The 14530-nt window shown below is 54.2% G+C and overlaps 6 protein-coding genes across 6 annotated transcripts; 1 reads left to right on the forward strand and 5 right to left on the reverse strand.

The window, feature by feature from the left end:
- Positions 1 to 775: 775 nt before the first annotated feature.
- Positions 776 to 2641, reverse strand: QC763_604670 (uncharacterized protein; the record flags this gene model as incomplete). Its single annotated transcript, XM_062914311.1, has 1 exon — positions 776 to 2641. The coding sequence occupies one exon, from the start codon at positions 2639 to 2641 to the stop codon at positions 776 to 778; it is 1866 nt and encodes a 621-aa protein (XP_062762539.1).
- A 521-nt stretch (positions 2642 to 3162) lies between these two features.
- Positions 3163 to 5262, reverse strand: QC763_604680 (uncharacterized protein; the record flags this gene model as incomplete). The annotated part of the gene is made up of 1 exon (XM_062914312.1): positions 3163 to 5262. One exon carries the CDS (start codon positions 5260 to 5262, stop codon positions 3163 to 3165), a length of 2100 nt encoding a protein of 699 aa, XP_062762540.1.
- Positions 5263 to 6166: 904 nt separating this feature from the next.
- QC763_604690 (uncharacterized protein) lies at positions 6167 to 7975 on the forward strand. Its single transcript, XM_062914313.1, has 3 exons — positions 6167 to 6712; positions 6787 to 7535; positions 7601 to 7975. Exons 1-3 carry the CDS (start codon positions 6618 to 6620, stop codon positions 7720 to 7722), a joined length of 966 nt encoding a protein of 321 aa, XP_062762541.1. The 5' UTR covers positions 6167 to 6617; the 3' UTR covers positions 7723 to 7975.
- Positions 7976 to 7995: 20 nt separating this feature from the next.
- Positions 7996 to 11109, reverse strand: MAK10 (N-alpha-acetyltransferase, non-catalitic subunit; the record flags this gene model as incomplete). The annotated part of the gene is made up of 6 exons (XM_062914314.1): positions 10736 to 11109; positions 10382 to 10666; positions 10258 to 10331; positions 9844 to 10200; positions 9306 to 9767; positions 7996 to 9255 (listed from the first exon to the last, which is right to left on the reverse strand). The coding sequence occupies exons 1-6, from the start codon at positions 10776 to 10778 to the stop codon at positions 7996 to 7998; spliced, it is 2481 nt and encodes an 826-aa protein (XP_062762542.1). The 5' UTR covers positions 10779 to 11109.
- A 75-nt stretch (positions 11110 to 11184) lies between these two features.
- Positions 11185 to 12235, reverse strand: QC763_604720 (uncharacterized protein). Its single transcript, XM_062914315.1, has 3 exons — positions 12056 to 12235; positions 11779 to 11893; positions 11185 to 11701 (listed from the first exon to the last, which is right to left on the reverse strand). Exons 1-3 carry the CDS (start codon positions 12085 to 12087, stop codon positions 11618 to 11620), a joined length of 231 nt encoding a protein of 76 aa, XP_062762543.1. The 5' UTR covers positions 12088 to 12235; the 3' UTR covers positions 11185 to 11617.
- A 550-nt stretch (positions 12236 to 12785) lies between these two features.
- On the reverse strand, positions 12786 to 14361 carry QCR2 (ubiquinol-cytochrome c reductase core subunit 1; the record flags this gene model as incomplete). The annotated part of the gene is made up of 4 exons (XM_062914316.1): positions 12786 to 12881; positions 13177 to 13763; positions 13827 to 14001; positions 14146 to 14361. 4 exons carry the CDS (start codon positions 14359 to 14361, stop codon positions 12786 to 12788), a joined length of 1074 nt encoding a protein of 357 aa, XP_062762544.1.
- Between the last annotated feature and the right edge of the window lie 169 nt (positions 14362 to 14530).

Raw genomic sequence — 14530 nt, forward strand, 5'->3', positions numbered from 1 at the left:
TCGTATATTCAGGGACATTGAGGAAAACCAACGGGACGTCGTTGCTGAGCCATGTGTGAGTGCTTCGCAGCGTTAAGGTATGGGATATGGACAATGTCCATTCATGTCAGCCTGCTGCCGTCATCCTCAGCTCCTGGTTGTTTTCCACCCTATAGAGCAATACTCCGGACCAGTCTCAGCCCAACTCAACCCAATGCTACTATAGATTATCACTTCCAGAGTATGCGGGAGATCGACATGATCAAGGGTTCTTGTTTTGTAGATGTTGAGAAGGAAAGTCAGACCAACACGCCGAGATCGCCTCGACCCACTAGCCCCATCTGAGCTGTTCACATATCCGTAACCACCGAGGTTAGACATTCTTCGTATTCTTGCTAAAAACATACAAAATCAAACCAACAAGGCCTTTAAAATAGTACCAATGCATCAGTTGATATGCTGTTCAACATTACACATCTCGCATTTTCCGTGCTGACTCCCAAAACCGACCGACTCCCATGTTTACACCACTCATTCAACAGATAGATCTGTGAGCAACAACGTCAATAGACCCATCATACAAGACAGGAAGATGGGAAATATCGATGTGAACAAAAGGAGCGACCCGGTCAAGCAATCCACCGGAACACACTAGACATTGGTAAAGGCAATCTGTAATCCATCTTATAAACCTATGCCTATCTACCCCAAACGTCATCTTCAATGTACATTCATCCCCAACACCAAAACCAAAAAAAAACGCCCTTTTCAACGTCATCTCCCCCCTTATTCTCAATCACCCATCCCTCCTCTTCTCACTCCCCATTCCCCCAACAAACCTCCTCTCCTCGCCCTCCCACCTCCTCCTCTCCACCTGCCCCCGTCCAACCCAAGCCCTCACAAACCTCCACGCCTCCCCGTCCGCCAGATTCCACGCCTCCACCGCCTCCTTAATCACCTTCCCCTCCCCGCTCAACCTCTCCTTCTTCTCCAGCACCACCTTCTTCACCTTCTCCAGCAGCGTCCGTTCCATCTCCAACTCCCTCTCCTCCGGCACCGCCCCGAATTTCGCGTCATGCATCGGCGGCAGCCCATTGTTATCCCCCCCTTCCTCATTAGGATACGAAGCCTCACTAGCAATCTCAAACCCAAAAATCCAGTCCAGGTCACTATCACTCAACGCGGCCGTGTTTTCCGCCTGTAACCAAAGCGAAGAAGCAGACGTCGGTTCCGAGGCGACAATCTCCTTGAATTTGAGCACGCGCGCAGAGGCCGGGATGCCCTTGGGAGAGATGCCATTCGTGAGGTCGTAAATCCAGGGGTCGCGATCCGTGTGCCGCCTGATAAAAGGGATTGTCAGGTCCGAGTTGAGCGAGGAGAGAGTGAGCATCGTCAGCGGGTGGGGGACGGTGCCAATGGTGAAGATGCCACTGTCATTGACGTAGTGAGCCGGGGTGGTGACGTCGAGGGGCTTGGTGTCGTCGCACGGTGTGCATTTCTTCGTGTTCGGGGGGCATGTGCTCGGCAACGGCGACTCGGGACAATGAGAGAGCCGCCGGGCGAGTTTGTATGCCGGTTTGATCAGATGGGTCGTGTGGTGAGGTAGCGGTTTGACGACCGAGATGCCTTTGAAATACGTATTCTGCCACGCGAGGTGAAGGTGGGCGTTGATAAGCCGGTTGAGCTTCTTCATCCCGGCGACCCTCGCAGCAGTAATCTCCTCCCCAATCTTGGAGTACTTTGTCTCGATATTCCTCGCCGAATAAAACGCCAACGCCTTCGGGTTAGTATCAACACTAAACGGATCATCACTCTTCTCCTGAACCGTCCCCAACAGCCCCTTCACCACCCCAACATGCGGACTCCCCATCGCAAGCCTAATCGCCTTCTCCACCTCCCCCTTCGGCCCAACAAACAACCCATCATCCAACCCCTCCCACCTCGTCAGCGTCGGAAACTCCCCCCTCCTCAAATACCCAAGCAGAGCATCATCATGCCCCCCCATGGGAAACAACAGATAACTCGCCAGCAGGCCCCCCCCCATATTATCCCACGCCAACCACCTCATCAAATCCGTCCTCAACCCCTCCGTCATCCCCTCCACCTTCTGCAACTCCTCATACAGAGGGTTATTCATCGCCTCCGCCGGGCTCAAAATAGTAGGCTGAAACCCCTTCGCCCACCAAGCCCTCCTCCACGCAAGAAGCAACTCGCTCTCCACCTCCCTATCCCCTTTCCCCTTCTCCACGCTCGTGTCATAGTAGCAATAAATCGGGGTTCTCTTCCCCAGCACCGGCAGCACAGCCCTGTCCTCGTCAAGGGTAATCGAGCTGCTGAACGGCATGGTAAGCCACCTCCAATCCGAATACCACGACGACTCCCCATCGGTGTCATTCTTTTGCCTCTCCGGCTTGTGCGACGGCGGCTTGAACGGGTTCAGCTTCTTCAACCACGGACTTTTCAACGATTTGGGTATCCCGAATTTGTGCCCCCCCGCCTTCGGTTTCGAGTCCGTCGGTACGGTTGCCGCCACCTGGTCGCTGGGGAAGCTGAAGAGCAGGCTGAGCAGCGCAAACAGCCCCAGGCAGACAAATATCAGCGATACATGTCTCGATCCCAACCTGGGCACCGGCCGCCCAAACAAGACAAGTTGTCGAGGCATGATTCAGAAAGTGTTTAATTCATTCGAGGTTTTGGAAGCAAAAGTGTTGTTGTCGAGCCAAGCCCGTCGTAGGCTGGGTACAGTTGGTGGCAGGTAGAGGCGCAAACGAGCGGAAGGAAAGGTTGGTCAACCAACTAGAAGAAGGATACACATTGAAAGGCACAAGAGAGGTAGGTAGCAAAGGTGACAGAAAAGATTCAGTGCATTGCGCTGAGATAATCCGTATCCGCCCAACTTGGCCAACAGTTCGTTTGCAGTAGTAGTAGTCGTCGTCGTCGTCGTCGTCGTCACCAATTCAGGAGGTTCTTGGGCAAGGTATCGATAAGAAAATCCAAGAAAACGCGGGCGCGACGTTGTTTTAATTAACCAACAGGGGTTTCCACGCAAACTCCACACAGTGTACAAAACCCACAAACTTGGCATTGCCCCTTAAAGAAGCCCAGGGTTAGGGTTTACTACTTTCTTCACAACAACATCAACTTTCCATTCAGTTCAAACCTAACAAATACAATGGGTATCATTCATTCCATCTCCCTAGCCAAATCCAACATCCTCTTCCTGAACCCCACACTCTCCTCCTCCTTCCTCCTAAACGCCACCATCAAATCCCTGTACTTTTGCTCCCAATCCACCGCCCCCCCTCCCCCTCCTGTCCCATCCTTCTTCTTCCTTTTCCAAGCCGCATGCATGACCTCCTCCTCCATACTGAAATCCCCCACCACGCTCCCATACCTAAGCTGCCAGTGAGTCTTGTACCTCGTCCGATCCTCCAGTTCCGCCAACTTTACCACCTTTAAGCTCTTCCTCGGCATCAAATACCCCCCCCCAGCCAACGCACTGAGATTGATCAAAAAGTCCAAATGACTCGACGCCGTGGTCCGAAGCCGGTCGAGGACAGCTTGGGTAAAAGCCCAGGCCTCATCCCCGGAGCAGGCGGGGATTTTGTTGCCGTTGGCGTCGAACCAGTCCGCGTTCATCAGGTCCGTCATGAAGAGGCCTTCGACTTCAGTCATGTTTGTTCTGTCCGCGGGGTCATACTGGGTGGGATTGGGTGCTGCTATCGGCGGTTGGTTGTTGGCAGTTGTTGGGTAACTCGCCACATGAACGGCTTGTGGTAGCAACTGCGGTTGTTGTTGTTGTTGTTGTTGTTGTTGTTGTTGTTGTTGTTGTTGTTGTTGTTGTTGTTGTTGTATTTGCTGCTGTTGTGCTTGTGATGAAGGCTCGGTAGTAGTCTGCCCATTAACCATGACTACTGGTGGTGGTGGTGGTGGTGTGGCAAGCCGCACCTCACCACCTACCCTCTCTGGAACCTGCAGTGACAGCCTGCTTCTTTTTGCCGGCCTCGAGTGCACCGACTCTACCGGTGACGGGTGGACTGGTGATGCCTGAATCGGACTCGGCATCGCCACCGCTGGCGATGTTGTTGTGAGAGGAGACGCAGTTAGCACACCCCAGTTTTTGATTGACGTTCGCGGGAGCAGCACACCGCCATTTCCATTTGATGCGCTGCCGCCTTCTTCCGGATTGGGAGAGGCTGACTTGAAGCCGCCCGGGGTAGCTGGAAAGGCAGAAAACGGCCCCTCCATATTCACAGGACGACTGTTTGGAGGACGACCCCTGACTCTCCCGGTGCCGTTAGCCCCGCCCCTCCTCCACGCTGATGAGACAACTTTGGCTCCATGGCGTCTGTGAGCATTTCTTCTCGAAGAAGGTGTGATGGCAGATTGTGGCTCGTCTGCCCAAAACGAAGCTCTGGACGACGGTGTGATGGCAGAGTAAGGGTACGTCGTCAATGGGGTCGCTGTCAACGGTGTTTGGACAAGATCGTGGGCAAACGTGGCGCCGGATGGGTTGAGCCTCGTTGGGTCTGGCGGAGGGGGAAACACAAAGACGCTTCCTCTTCGCGCGCCGATAAGAGGCTCCGCCGTCCAGGCACCGCCATTCTCGCCTTCATCCACCCGAGGTGATGGTCGCTGTGAGGGTGACTTTCCCAGGTCATCCTCCCCAGGTCTCCTCCGGCCCCTCTTGGGCTTGATGTGTGGCAACAAGGCCCGTAACGCCATGTCGTCCTCGGCCAAGACCCCTTCCCTGTCCAGCTCTGCAATCGGGACATTCTCGTCCGGTATCTCGGTCCAGTAGGGCGACCCTCTCTCCATGAGATACTCAAAGAAGGCATCCACATGCATCGACTTCATCCATCGTTTTAGTCTGGCGGCGTACTGCTGAATCTTCTGGCCGCTCTCGCCCTCACCCGGCGGATCAACCCCCAGCTTGATAGCCAACTCGGCCCATGTCTTGAGCTGTTTGGTGTCGAACTGTTTGATGAGATCAAACAAAAGAGATGCGCTGAAACTCTTGCCGCCGCTTTTGGGGAGGGCGCGAAACGCTTCCCGGAGAGCGGTCGTGTCTGTCCCAGGTGGCACACAGGGGTTGCAGTGAAGAATAAAATCGACATAAGCATCCTCGATATTAGCTGCGTTGACCTGTCTATCTGGCAATGGAGGGCGTGTTGCTGAGGGAGACAGAGTTGAAGTTGCCGATGGTGATGCCTCTTCTGAAGGGGGCAGGATGTCTGCGGGGGACTCGGTCGAGTCTTCGGTCGTTGCCATTGTATGATCCATGATGTATGTGTCCAAACCTCTCAGTTCATGGCCGAGATTGTAGGGATGCGTCCACAATATCAAATTGACAGGCCTTCTTCGCGGCGCATTCTCGATGCGACGTACTCCAATGCAGCAGCTGTTGTACTGGGCCTCCGGACTGCTGCAGAGTTGGAGGGGCTAATCAAATCAAAACAACAGCCTCATCTGCGCCTTGGGATGAAACGAAACGACAAGATGGATATCTGAGATGGAGGCAGATCAAGAGAATAAATGGCACAAAAAATAAAGAATGGGAATTAATGAGCTTACTCTCCACAAATCACAGCTCTTGCTCACTCATGAGGGCTCTGTCGAGGAAAGTGAGAGTGAGAAGTGTTCTTGATGGAGATTGATGGCGTCGTGGTTCAAACGGACAGGGGCAAGCACCTTCAGCCCACCCGTCCCACCACAACCCCCCATTGGGATTGGCGTCGAGCGCAACGGGTCTGAAAATAGAATTGCCAAGGCTGGGGAATTGAGCAAGAAACACTGTGAGGGGCACTGTGGTTTTCTCTGTTGTTGAACACACACACACACAGTCGTCACATGCAGCTGCCATTGGGGGGGCCGTTTCTCCCGGCAGTTGTGTGAGATGAAGCATGCATATCAACAACACCAGGTAAGGTACGAAGTACGGGTGGTGGTAAGCTGTGGAGGCTCAGGTTTGGGAGCAGAGTGAGACTGGAAGCTTGCGCCTTTGAGAGGGATATTAATTTTGGGTCTGTAGATTGAGATCGCGCAAATGATGACTCGGTAGTTTGCGTCTGGTCGAGAGGGGTTGAATGAAGCGCCAGTGAGCCTGGAGAGTGAAGATAGATAGGTAAGAGTGCGATGTTTGTCCATGATCATTGAAGACAGAATTCTGCATGAGAATGTCATCAAACAACCAGTCAGGCGCCTCTCTTTTCCAAATGCCGAATCGGGTATAAAAAGGAAAAAAGAACCCGGGCCCTCAAGCTTTCACATGATTCCCTCTCCCCCGGGCCGGCATGGGAGCGGCAGTGACGTCGCCATCGTCCGGGTTAAGCCGCCGCGCATTACCCCAGCTTGACACTTGTTAGCGTCCCGCATTTGATCGGACCTCGGCAGCCACCACACTATTCATACCTGACCACGAGGGAACAGGAATGAATGCCTTCACTAGTAAAAACTGACTGTTTATCTTATAAACCAAACCTGCCCATCCATCTGCCACCCTTCGCGCCGCCCTGTGATTGCTTCTCTTTGTTCTCTTTTACATACCCAAGCTACACCATCGCGCATAACATCGCGACCTCTCTCTCTTTTCCCTTTTGATACCCTCACGCACCCTCACCACCCTCACCACCACCACCATGTCCGCCCAATCCAAGCCCGTCCTCCCCCAAAACGACAATGTCGCCCACGCCCTCGCCGGCGCCGGAGGTGGCATCCTCTCCATGGCCCTGACGTATGTTCTCCGTCCCACCTCTCCCCATCCCATCACTAACGTCTTCCCCCCCTCCCCCCCCCCCAAAAAAATAGTTACCCCCTAATAACTCTCTCCACCCGCGCCCAAGTCGAATCCAAGCGCCCCGGCTCCGAAACCGCCTTCCTCGCCGCTGTCCAAAAAATCGTCGCCCGCGAAGGCGTCTCGGGCCTCTACTCGGGCCTCTCCTCCGCCCTCTTCGGCATCTCCGTCACAAACTTTGTCTACTACTACTGGTACGAGTGGACCCGCGCCTTCTTCGAAGCCGCCGCCGAAAAGTCGGGTCGCGCCTCCAAGAAGCTCACCACTGTCGAGTCCATGATCGCCGGCGCCATCGCCGGCTCCGCCACCGTTATTCTGACGAACCCCATCTGGGTCGTCAACACGCGCATGACCACCCGCAAGGCTGCCGCCACCGAAGATGGGGAAAAGAAGGATGACCTCGAGGCGCAAAAGGCGCGGAACAAGAAGCCGAGCACCATCGGGACGTTGTTGGCGTTGTTGAAGAAGGAGGGGCCGCAGGCGTTGTTTAGCGGGGTGGTGCCCGCTTTGGTGTTGGTTATCAACCCCATTTTGCAGTACACGCTGTTTGAGCAGATGAAGAATGCGGTGGAGAAGAAGAGGAGGATTACTCCCGGGGTTGCGTTTGTGCTGGGCGCGTTGGGCAAGTTGTTTGCTACTACGGTTACGTACCCTTACATCACCGTCAAGAGCCAGATGCACGTCGAGGGGGGCAAGAAGGAGGGTGTTACTGAGGCGCTGAAGAGGGTGGTGAGGGAGGAGGGATATGCTGGGCTTTACAAGGGTGAGTTATATGCCCATGAGGATCATATGGAACACGTTATAACGGCGGCTAACCGTGAAAATTAGGCATCGGTCCCAAGGTGAGCCAGAGCGTCATCACTGCTGCCTGCTTGTTTGCGCTCAAGGATGTGCTCTACGAGTACTCCGTTCGCCTCAGAGGCTCCATGGCGAGAAAGGCCCTTGCCTAAATTCGAGACTGGACAGAGAGTCTTTGGCATATGAAATCGATAACGGATTGACAAACATGGACAGAATACTTGGTTGCAAAACCATTTTGGAACAGTCATCACCATCTGCGGATGACACCTGCAAGAAGGGCTGTTGACAGCACCTTGTTGAGATGCGAGGGATTTGTACATATATTTGAAGACTACGTGTAACGCTACCATTAGTGCAAGAAAAGAGACGCCGTTCGAAACCTTTTGATCATTTCGTTCCCGCCCAAGTCTGTCTTGATTGCATCAAGCCTCACCAATCTCCTCTACCGTAGGAACAACCCACCACTCATGCCCCCCCTCCACCGCCTTGCCAATCTCAACCTTGAGTCCCAACTCGTTGACCCCCTTTTTATCCTCCCCCCTCTCCTCCAGTCTCCTCTTCAAAACCTCCACCACCACCGCAGCCCTATCAACCGCCACAATCTGCCCCTTCACCCCCCCAACCCACCTCTCAAAACACCCCACGCTAAAACTATCCTTCTCGCTCAGCCTCTCCATAACCTCCAACCCCCTACTCGCCTGCTCCAAGCTCAGACTCGCATCATCCAGCAACCTCCCCGTCTCCACCTGCCGCCTATCCGTCGCAGCCCTGTACACCTCCCAACTGGGCAGCTCCGGCATCCCAATCGCCGCAAAAGGCTTCATCCGCACATCATACCTCATCTCATCAGTACTGTACGGCCTCGGCGGCGCCACCACCAACCCCAACCTCCCCAACGCAGCATACAAGTTCGACAACGCATCCGCCATCTCCCAGGTGATAGCCGCATCCAAACTAGTCTGATACAAATACTGCCTCGACTTGTTAAACGCCGCCTCCTGCCCCGCCGACGGGCTAGCAGCCTGCTGCCCAGCCTCCCTGTGCTTGGTAAAAAAGCTGATCCGATCCACCAACCTCGCTCGGGATCTAGCCAGCTCGGATAGGTACCAGTACATCCCCCCCAGCTCGTCGGGCGCATAAATCTCCAGCTCGAACCCCAGCTGCACAATCCACTCCATCAGTCGCAACTTGTACAGATACGCCCAGCTCGACAAGGGGAGGGAATACGTCGGTCCTACTCCCCCGCCCCCATCTCCCGTAGGCGGATACACCAGCGGCGTCTCCTCGATTTGGTGCTGCAGCAGCTGATCAATCTGCTCAGCGTCCAGCTGGACCGTTTCCCAGTCTTGGATCGAGTGGCAGAGCGTTCGTCTGATTCGGCAGCGGTTCTGGCAAAAGGCGCGGAAGATGTCAAGGTAGGATTGGGCAGCGCGCTGGCGGAAGGTTTCCATTTGGTGGGCAAGGGCGTATCGCCAGTGGTGGGGGGCTTCGACGAGGTCGTTGGCTGGGTCGAGGAGTTTGCTTGCCGGGAGGACGACCAGACTCAAGTCATCGTCGATGACGTGGCGGATGGAGAGCTTGCCGAGGATGATCATGTCTTTGAACAAAAAGGACTGGAGCAAAGTGCGGATGTAGACGAGGGGTTGGGGTTTTTGGGATTGGAACGTCATGACAAAGTTCTGCTGGCGTCAATATCCAAGTAGGTTGAAGGGGTCAAAAGGGGTAAACTCACCAATAAACTCTGCGAATCGTGATAATTCAGCACATTCAACACATCAATCCCGTCCGCAAACAACTTCTTGAAGTGCTTGTACGTCTCCTCCGTGCTCAGCTTTACTATCGGCCTCGGCGGCATCGTACTCGCCAATCTCCTCTGAATCTTTGTGCTGAACGCCTCCGGTACCGGTGTCCCCAGATGCCTGGACTTGTAAATCATTTCCCACACAGCCTCCATCTGCGTCCATGGCAGGCTCAACGAATCAGGGTTACTCCTCAGCACAGACAGCTCTATCGCCCTCAAGAAGGCTGTCCGTAGTTCCAGCCTGAACCCCAACGCTTGCGCAAGCTGATCGCCAATCGTATGCCGAACGCTATGCACCAACCTCCGAGCAGCCATGAGTTCCTCGTTGATCTCGTCCAATTCAAACGAATCCAAGAGTGAGCGATGGTAAGTATTGGTGACGAAATCCTCTTCCTGTCCACAATTGTCAGCCACCCGCCCATCCCCTATCTCCCGCCCTCCTCAACCCCCCCCAAAAAAAAAAACTCACCTCATAATAATGCTCAAACTTGATCCGATCATTAATATACCAACAACACTTCACCACCCCCAAACAATAAGCCCTCAGCACAACATGCATCGTCTCCCCTTCCCCCACTGGTTTCCCCCTAATAAAATCCGCATCCCCCAAAACCATCGGCTCCGGCTCCAGCATCCGATCAATATACACATTCGTCAACAACGTCTGTGAAAGAGGATACCCCTGATACCAAGCCATCTCAAGACAGAACATCTGGTCAATAATCCCAATTACCTCCCCCGGACTCAACACCCTCGTCACATCATAATCCTCATCCAGGCTCTCCCCGGGAGCAAGACAGCCGCTGTCCATCTTTGGGTCCATGATCTATTTATTTCCTGTTAGCCCTCCCCCCACACTTGTCTCCCCTGCTCAAGAACGCACCTCTAAAGCGCCCACACTCTCAAACAAACTGAAAAACCCATCCTTGACTAATTCGCCCAGTTCCAACGCTGTCACTGTCAGCACTCCTTCTCGTGATATTTCATTTCATAAAAGGAAAACTCACCCCCAGCAGCAGCTCTAAACTTCGACGTCACGTCAAACGCCACGATCCCTTGCTGATCACCACCCCCCATGATAAAGTCCGGTGGTGGTGGTGATGGCGGTGGTAGTAGCTCCTCCTCGTAAGGCTGATACCCCTGACCCTGCTGCGCTCCAAAATCCCCAAACCCAAACAACCCTCCTCCTGCTGCTGCGTGGTGATGGTGAAAAGGTTGTTGCTGTGGGGTGTTGTTTGGTGGTGTTGTTGTCGTGCTGGTGGTGGTGGGGTTGAGGGATAAGTCGTTTAGTTCTATCCATTGTCCATCAGTAAATCCGCTTTACCAGATTAAAAGAAAAAAACGGACGGAAATATACCTACTTCTGGTAAGATTCTCCGGTTCAGAGTCTGATGTGTTGCTCATTGCGTGGGTTGTTGTCAAGCGTTAAAGTGAAGGTGGGAAAAATAAATCTTCTGGATGGGATGGATGGAATGCAAAGAAGGCAGAGAGAAGAAGTATGACTGGAGCCTCTCTGCCTGACTGCTTGCTGTAAGTTGATCCAATGAGAATTGCAGCCTTCTTTTGCATGGAGAAAAAAAAAAAAAGACAAGGCCCTGAGAAATGATAAAAAGGCAACGGATTTTTAGTTAGTTAGGTCTTGCGTCGTTAGTGGCGTATGACTTGCAGTTTGCGTCTACCCTGACTGTTGGGGGTAATGGTGCAGTATGAGGTGAGTGAGCTGTGGTGGTGGTGGTGTGCTAAAAGGCGGGTGACTGGGTGGATATGCTTGGGGCGCTTGACCACCCCTCTCTCCCATGGAACTAGGTTTGCTATCTGCTGCGGATGCCCGGACTTCCATATAAGTTTGACATAGGTAATGGAACGATACTCTCTGAATTGCAGAGTACATACAATCTAAGAAATTCTCTTGTAGTCTGCTGAAGAATGAGCTTCATGGGATTGGTGCTTGTAACATCACACCAAACAACAACAGTGACATCAACCTTCCATCCACCACCTTGATAGCTTCATAGGTCCAGGTATTTTTGCATTCCCCCCTTCACCCAACTATGATACAAGGCTCCAACCGGTCAGGCAGCGCAGTGCTTCCCATCTCTCGCTCCCAAAAGAACCGCACACATCACCTCCCCAAACCCCGTCTATACCATTGCCGTAGTGTGTCGAGTGTTGCGCTCCATCCCCTTCGGCGATTCCAACCCCCCTACACCGACTCCTTTCAAGCCATTTTCAATGTCGGGAATTTACTGGCCACCCTGAGCAGCACTCTCAACAGCAGCCGCAGCGTTAGCCTGCTCAAGGTTCTTAAGCTCGCCCTGCTTTCCGTTCTGTCCTCCCCCCCCAGTACCAATCAGCTATCCAATCCCTCTCGTTTCAACTCCTCAAGATGTGTGTGTGTACTCACCGACCACTTCGCAAACCTAATTTCAGAAACACCTCTGCGCTCAGCAGCAAGTCTCTTCTCCTCCTTCAAGCTGCGGCGCACAACCCGGGAGGCAACGGCCAGGTAGCGGTTGTAGCTGTTTGTTGCCCCAGTCAGCACAAATCTGTTCCCTTTATCCCTTTCCCAATCCAATTCCATCTCCAATCCCCCAATCTCGGTCGTTGTCGTCCACATCCCCCCTCCAGCTCCCTCCCCCACCGTCCCTCCCCAATTGATCACAAAAAAAAAAACGACTCACGTCAGGCCAGCGGCTTTCCACGCAAAGGTCATTTTGACGATTTGTTACGTTGCGACGTCGAGAAAGTAAAATAATCAGTCGGTCGGCGTGGATGCGGAATGGGTTGTCGAGAAGGTACAGGCGAGCGGATTAATGGACCTGAAAAGCTCCAACAAGCAATCAACCAAGCTGGTTCGTCGGGTGCAACCGAGAAGCTCCGCCGCCCGCCCCTCCCCTACCCGAGCTCCGGGTCACGTGATGGCCTTTTACATCATCTCATCACTACAACCACACAGCGCAATGAATGAGTTGTCTGTCGTAAAAGGGAGGCATCGTATATACCATGTTCACAAGTCATATACAAAAGAAACATTCACGGAAGCTTCAGTTTTAAACCAAAAATTTCAACCACCCCTCTCAAGTGCCCCTCCTCTCTTTTCTTTCTCTCCCATCTTTCAGGCGGGTATGTTAACAGTACAGGGCTTCTCTCTTTCTCATCACACATCTCTCTAACCTCACCCCTCTCACTCCAATGTATACTCTTCCCCAGCCTCCCCAGCTTGATTCGTAGGTCAGAGAACAAGGTAGGAAAGTGGGTTTTAAGTCTAGTGGTCACTATATGCACAAAAGGGTACCAATGCCGCAAGTCTACCAAACGGCAAACACCGAAGGACTGTTATACAGATTCTCTTTTCCAGTTCCGTTTTTGTGATCCCCGGATGTCAAATTTCTGCAACACCGCCGTTCCCGTTTATACCTGAAGGCCGAGGTCCTCGGCGAAGGGGAGCACGTGGAGGTCACCAACCGACGCCACCGAAGCCTTGCCCTCGAGGAGAGCCTTGGCAGCCTGTGAAAAGAGTTAGCAATACATCCAAAACCAGAGTTATGAGAGGAAAACCTACAGCCTTGAGCTTGTCACCAGTAACAGACTCAAAAGCCTTGAGAGTCTCGGCAACCTTGAGGGGAGAGCCGCCGTGGATCAGGTTGGCACCGGCGTGGACGATGCCAACACCGCCAACCTCGCTGCCGGAAAGGAGAGTGAACTTGGCCTTGGCAATAGCCTTGACCAAAACCTCCTGGGAGACACCGCTCTCAGCAACGCCCTTGAGCGCCTTGACGGCAGCCTCGGCAGTCTTCTTGACGGCCGCGGACTGGCCGTTGATCTGGATGACGAGGAGACCAGCATCAGAGTAGGCGTAGTTGGTGGCCTTGGCCTGGGCACCGGGGGCGGCAGCCTGGGACAGGAGGGAGAAGCCGGGAGACCACTTGATGGTGGACTCGCCGCCGAGGAGACCGGCAAGGACGGCAGTCTCGGGGCTGCTGGCACCGAGGGAGGCACCGGGGAAAGCGATAACAACCGAGTTCTGGCCGACGGCGGAGATGCGCTGCTCACCACCGTGGTACTTGGAGGCGACGTTGTTGAGGGAGCCGGAGCCCTGGGCCGGGACGGTCTTGAAGAAGGGCTCGATCCACTTTTGGAGGCCGTGCTCGCTGGCACCGTCGGAGACAACGGCGATGTTGGACTTGGAGTAGGCAACGGCGGCGAAGTCGGCAACGGCCTGCTCATTCAGGTAGGAGTCGATGGGTGTGCTTGGGGTGGGATAGAGAGGGGCACCGAGGCCAGAGTGGAAAGCGACGGCGTGGGCGGCATCGAGGGCAACGGCGGAGGCGTCCACCTTGGCCTGCTTCTGGTGAATGATATCCTTGACCTCCTCGTGGAACTCGTGAGCTGTTCAACCGTGTCAACAAAGCTGTTCCCTAGTCCAACCAAAAAGTCTATATTATAACGCACTGGTGTACCGCGTCTGCGAGACGACCTCGGCAAGGAGCTCGGTGAAGTAGGGGAGGTCCTCGCGGAGGAAGCTGGCTTGCAGCACAAGGGCCTCGCGGGTGTGGTAAGCAGTCAATTGACCGCCGAGGAGCTCGGCCTCACGGGTGATGCGGAGAGCAGAGCGCTTGTTGGTGTTCTGGAGGCCCAATACAAATTAGCTCATCGATGTCCCTGCCTTGCTGAATCGCGCCTCATGGCCACCACCACACCACTTGTCTCGTCCAAAAAAACCAAAAAAAAGGGGCCAACCTGCCTTGTAGGCAAACTCCTCCAGTCCAACCGTCAGTCCGGGGAGGGGCTCGTATCGGGTGCCGGCCTTTGCGACGACGGCGAGGCGGGTGGTCGGGCCATTGTCGTCTCGGGAAGCAACCTTGACGCCGGCGATGGTAGTGGGCTCATACGAGGCCTTGGGTGAGGCAGCAGCAGCGAAACCGCGGGCTCCCTGGCGCCCGAGGGCCAGCTTGCTGCCTCTCGACAGAGCCGATCTGCAGATCATGGTTGGGAGGGAGGGGTTGTCGTCAATTGACACTGATAGAGGTTCGCCGCAGCTTCGTGAAGGGAGCTGTGATACCAACAGCTAGTTCCGAAAATTCCCTGGGCGTCTCCCGGTATGACGGAAAAATTGGCTGTGCCGAGACCGTGGCACCCGGTCGCTGTGTACTTTT

Source organism: Podospora pseudopauciseta, chromosome 6 (genome assembly GCF_035222475.1).
Source record: "Podospora pseudopauciseta strain CBS 411.78 chromosome 6, whole genome shotgun sequence".
In the NCBI taxonomy this organism is placed as follows: domain Eukaryota; kingdom Fungi; phylum Ascomycota; class Sordariomycetes; order Sordariales; family Podosporaceae; genus Podospora; species Podospora pseudopauciseta.

What these genes read in the sequence shown, in the direction of transcription:
- QC763_604690 (XM_062914313.1), top strand. Translation starts at nt 6,618, where the DNA reads ATGTCCGCCCAATCCAAGCCCGTCCTCCCCCAAAACGACAATGTCGCC. An exon ending in ATCCTCTCCATGGCCCTGAC is followed by an intron (nt 6,713 to 6,786) that starts GTATGTTCTCCG and finishes CCAAAAAAATAG; the next exon opens with TTACCCCCTAATAACTCTCT. An exon ending in ATATGCTGGGCTTTACAAGG is followed by an intron (nt 7,536 to 7,600) that starts GTGAGTTATATG and finishes CGTGAAAATTAG; the next exon opens with GCATCGGTCCCAAGGTGAGC.
- QC763_604720 (XM_062914315.1), bottom strand. Translation starts at nt 12,087, where the DNA reads ATGACCTTTGCGTGGAAAGCCGCTGGCCTGAC. An exon ending in TGGAAAGCCGCTGGCCTGAC is followed by an intron (nt 11,894 to 12,055) that starts GTGAGTCGTTTT and finishes GGCAACAAACAG; the next exon opens with CTACAACCGCTACCTGGCCG. An exon ending in TTAGGTTTGCGAAGTGGTCG is followed by an intron (nt 11,702 to 11,778) that starts GTGAGTACACAC and finishes GGGGGAGGACAG; the next exon opens with AACGGAAAGCAGGGCGAGCT.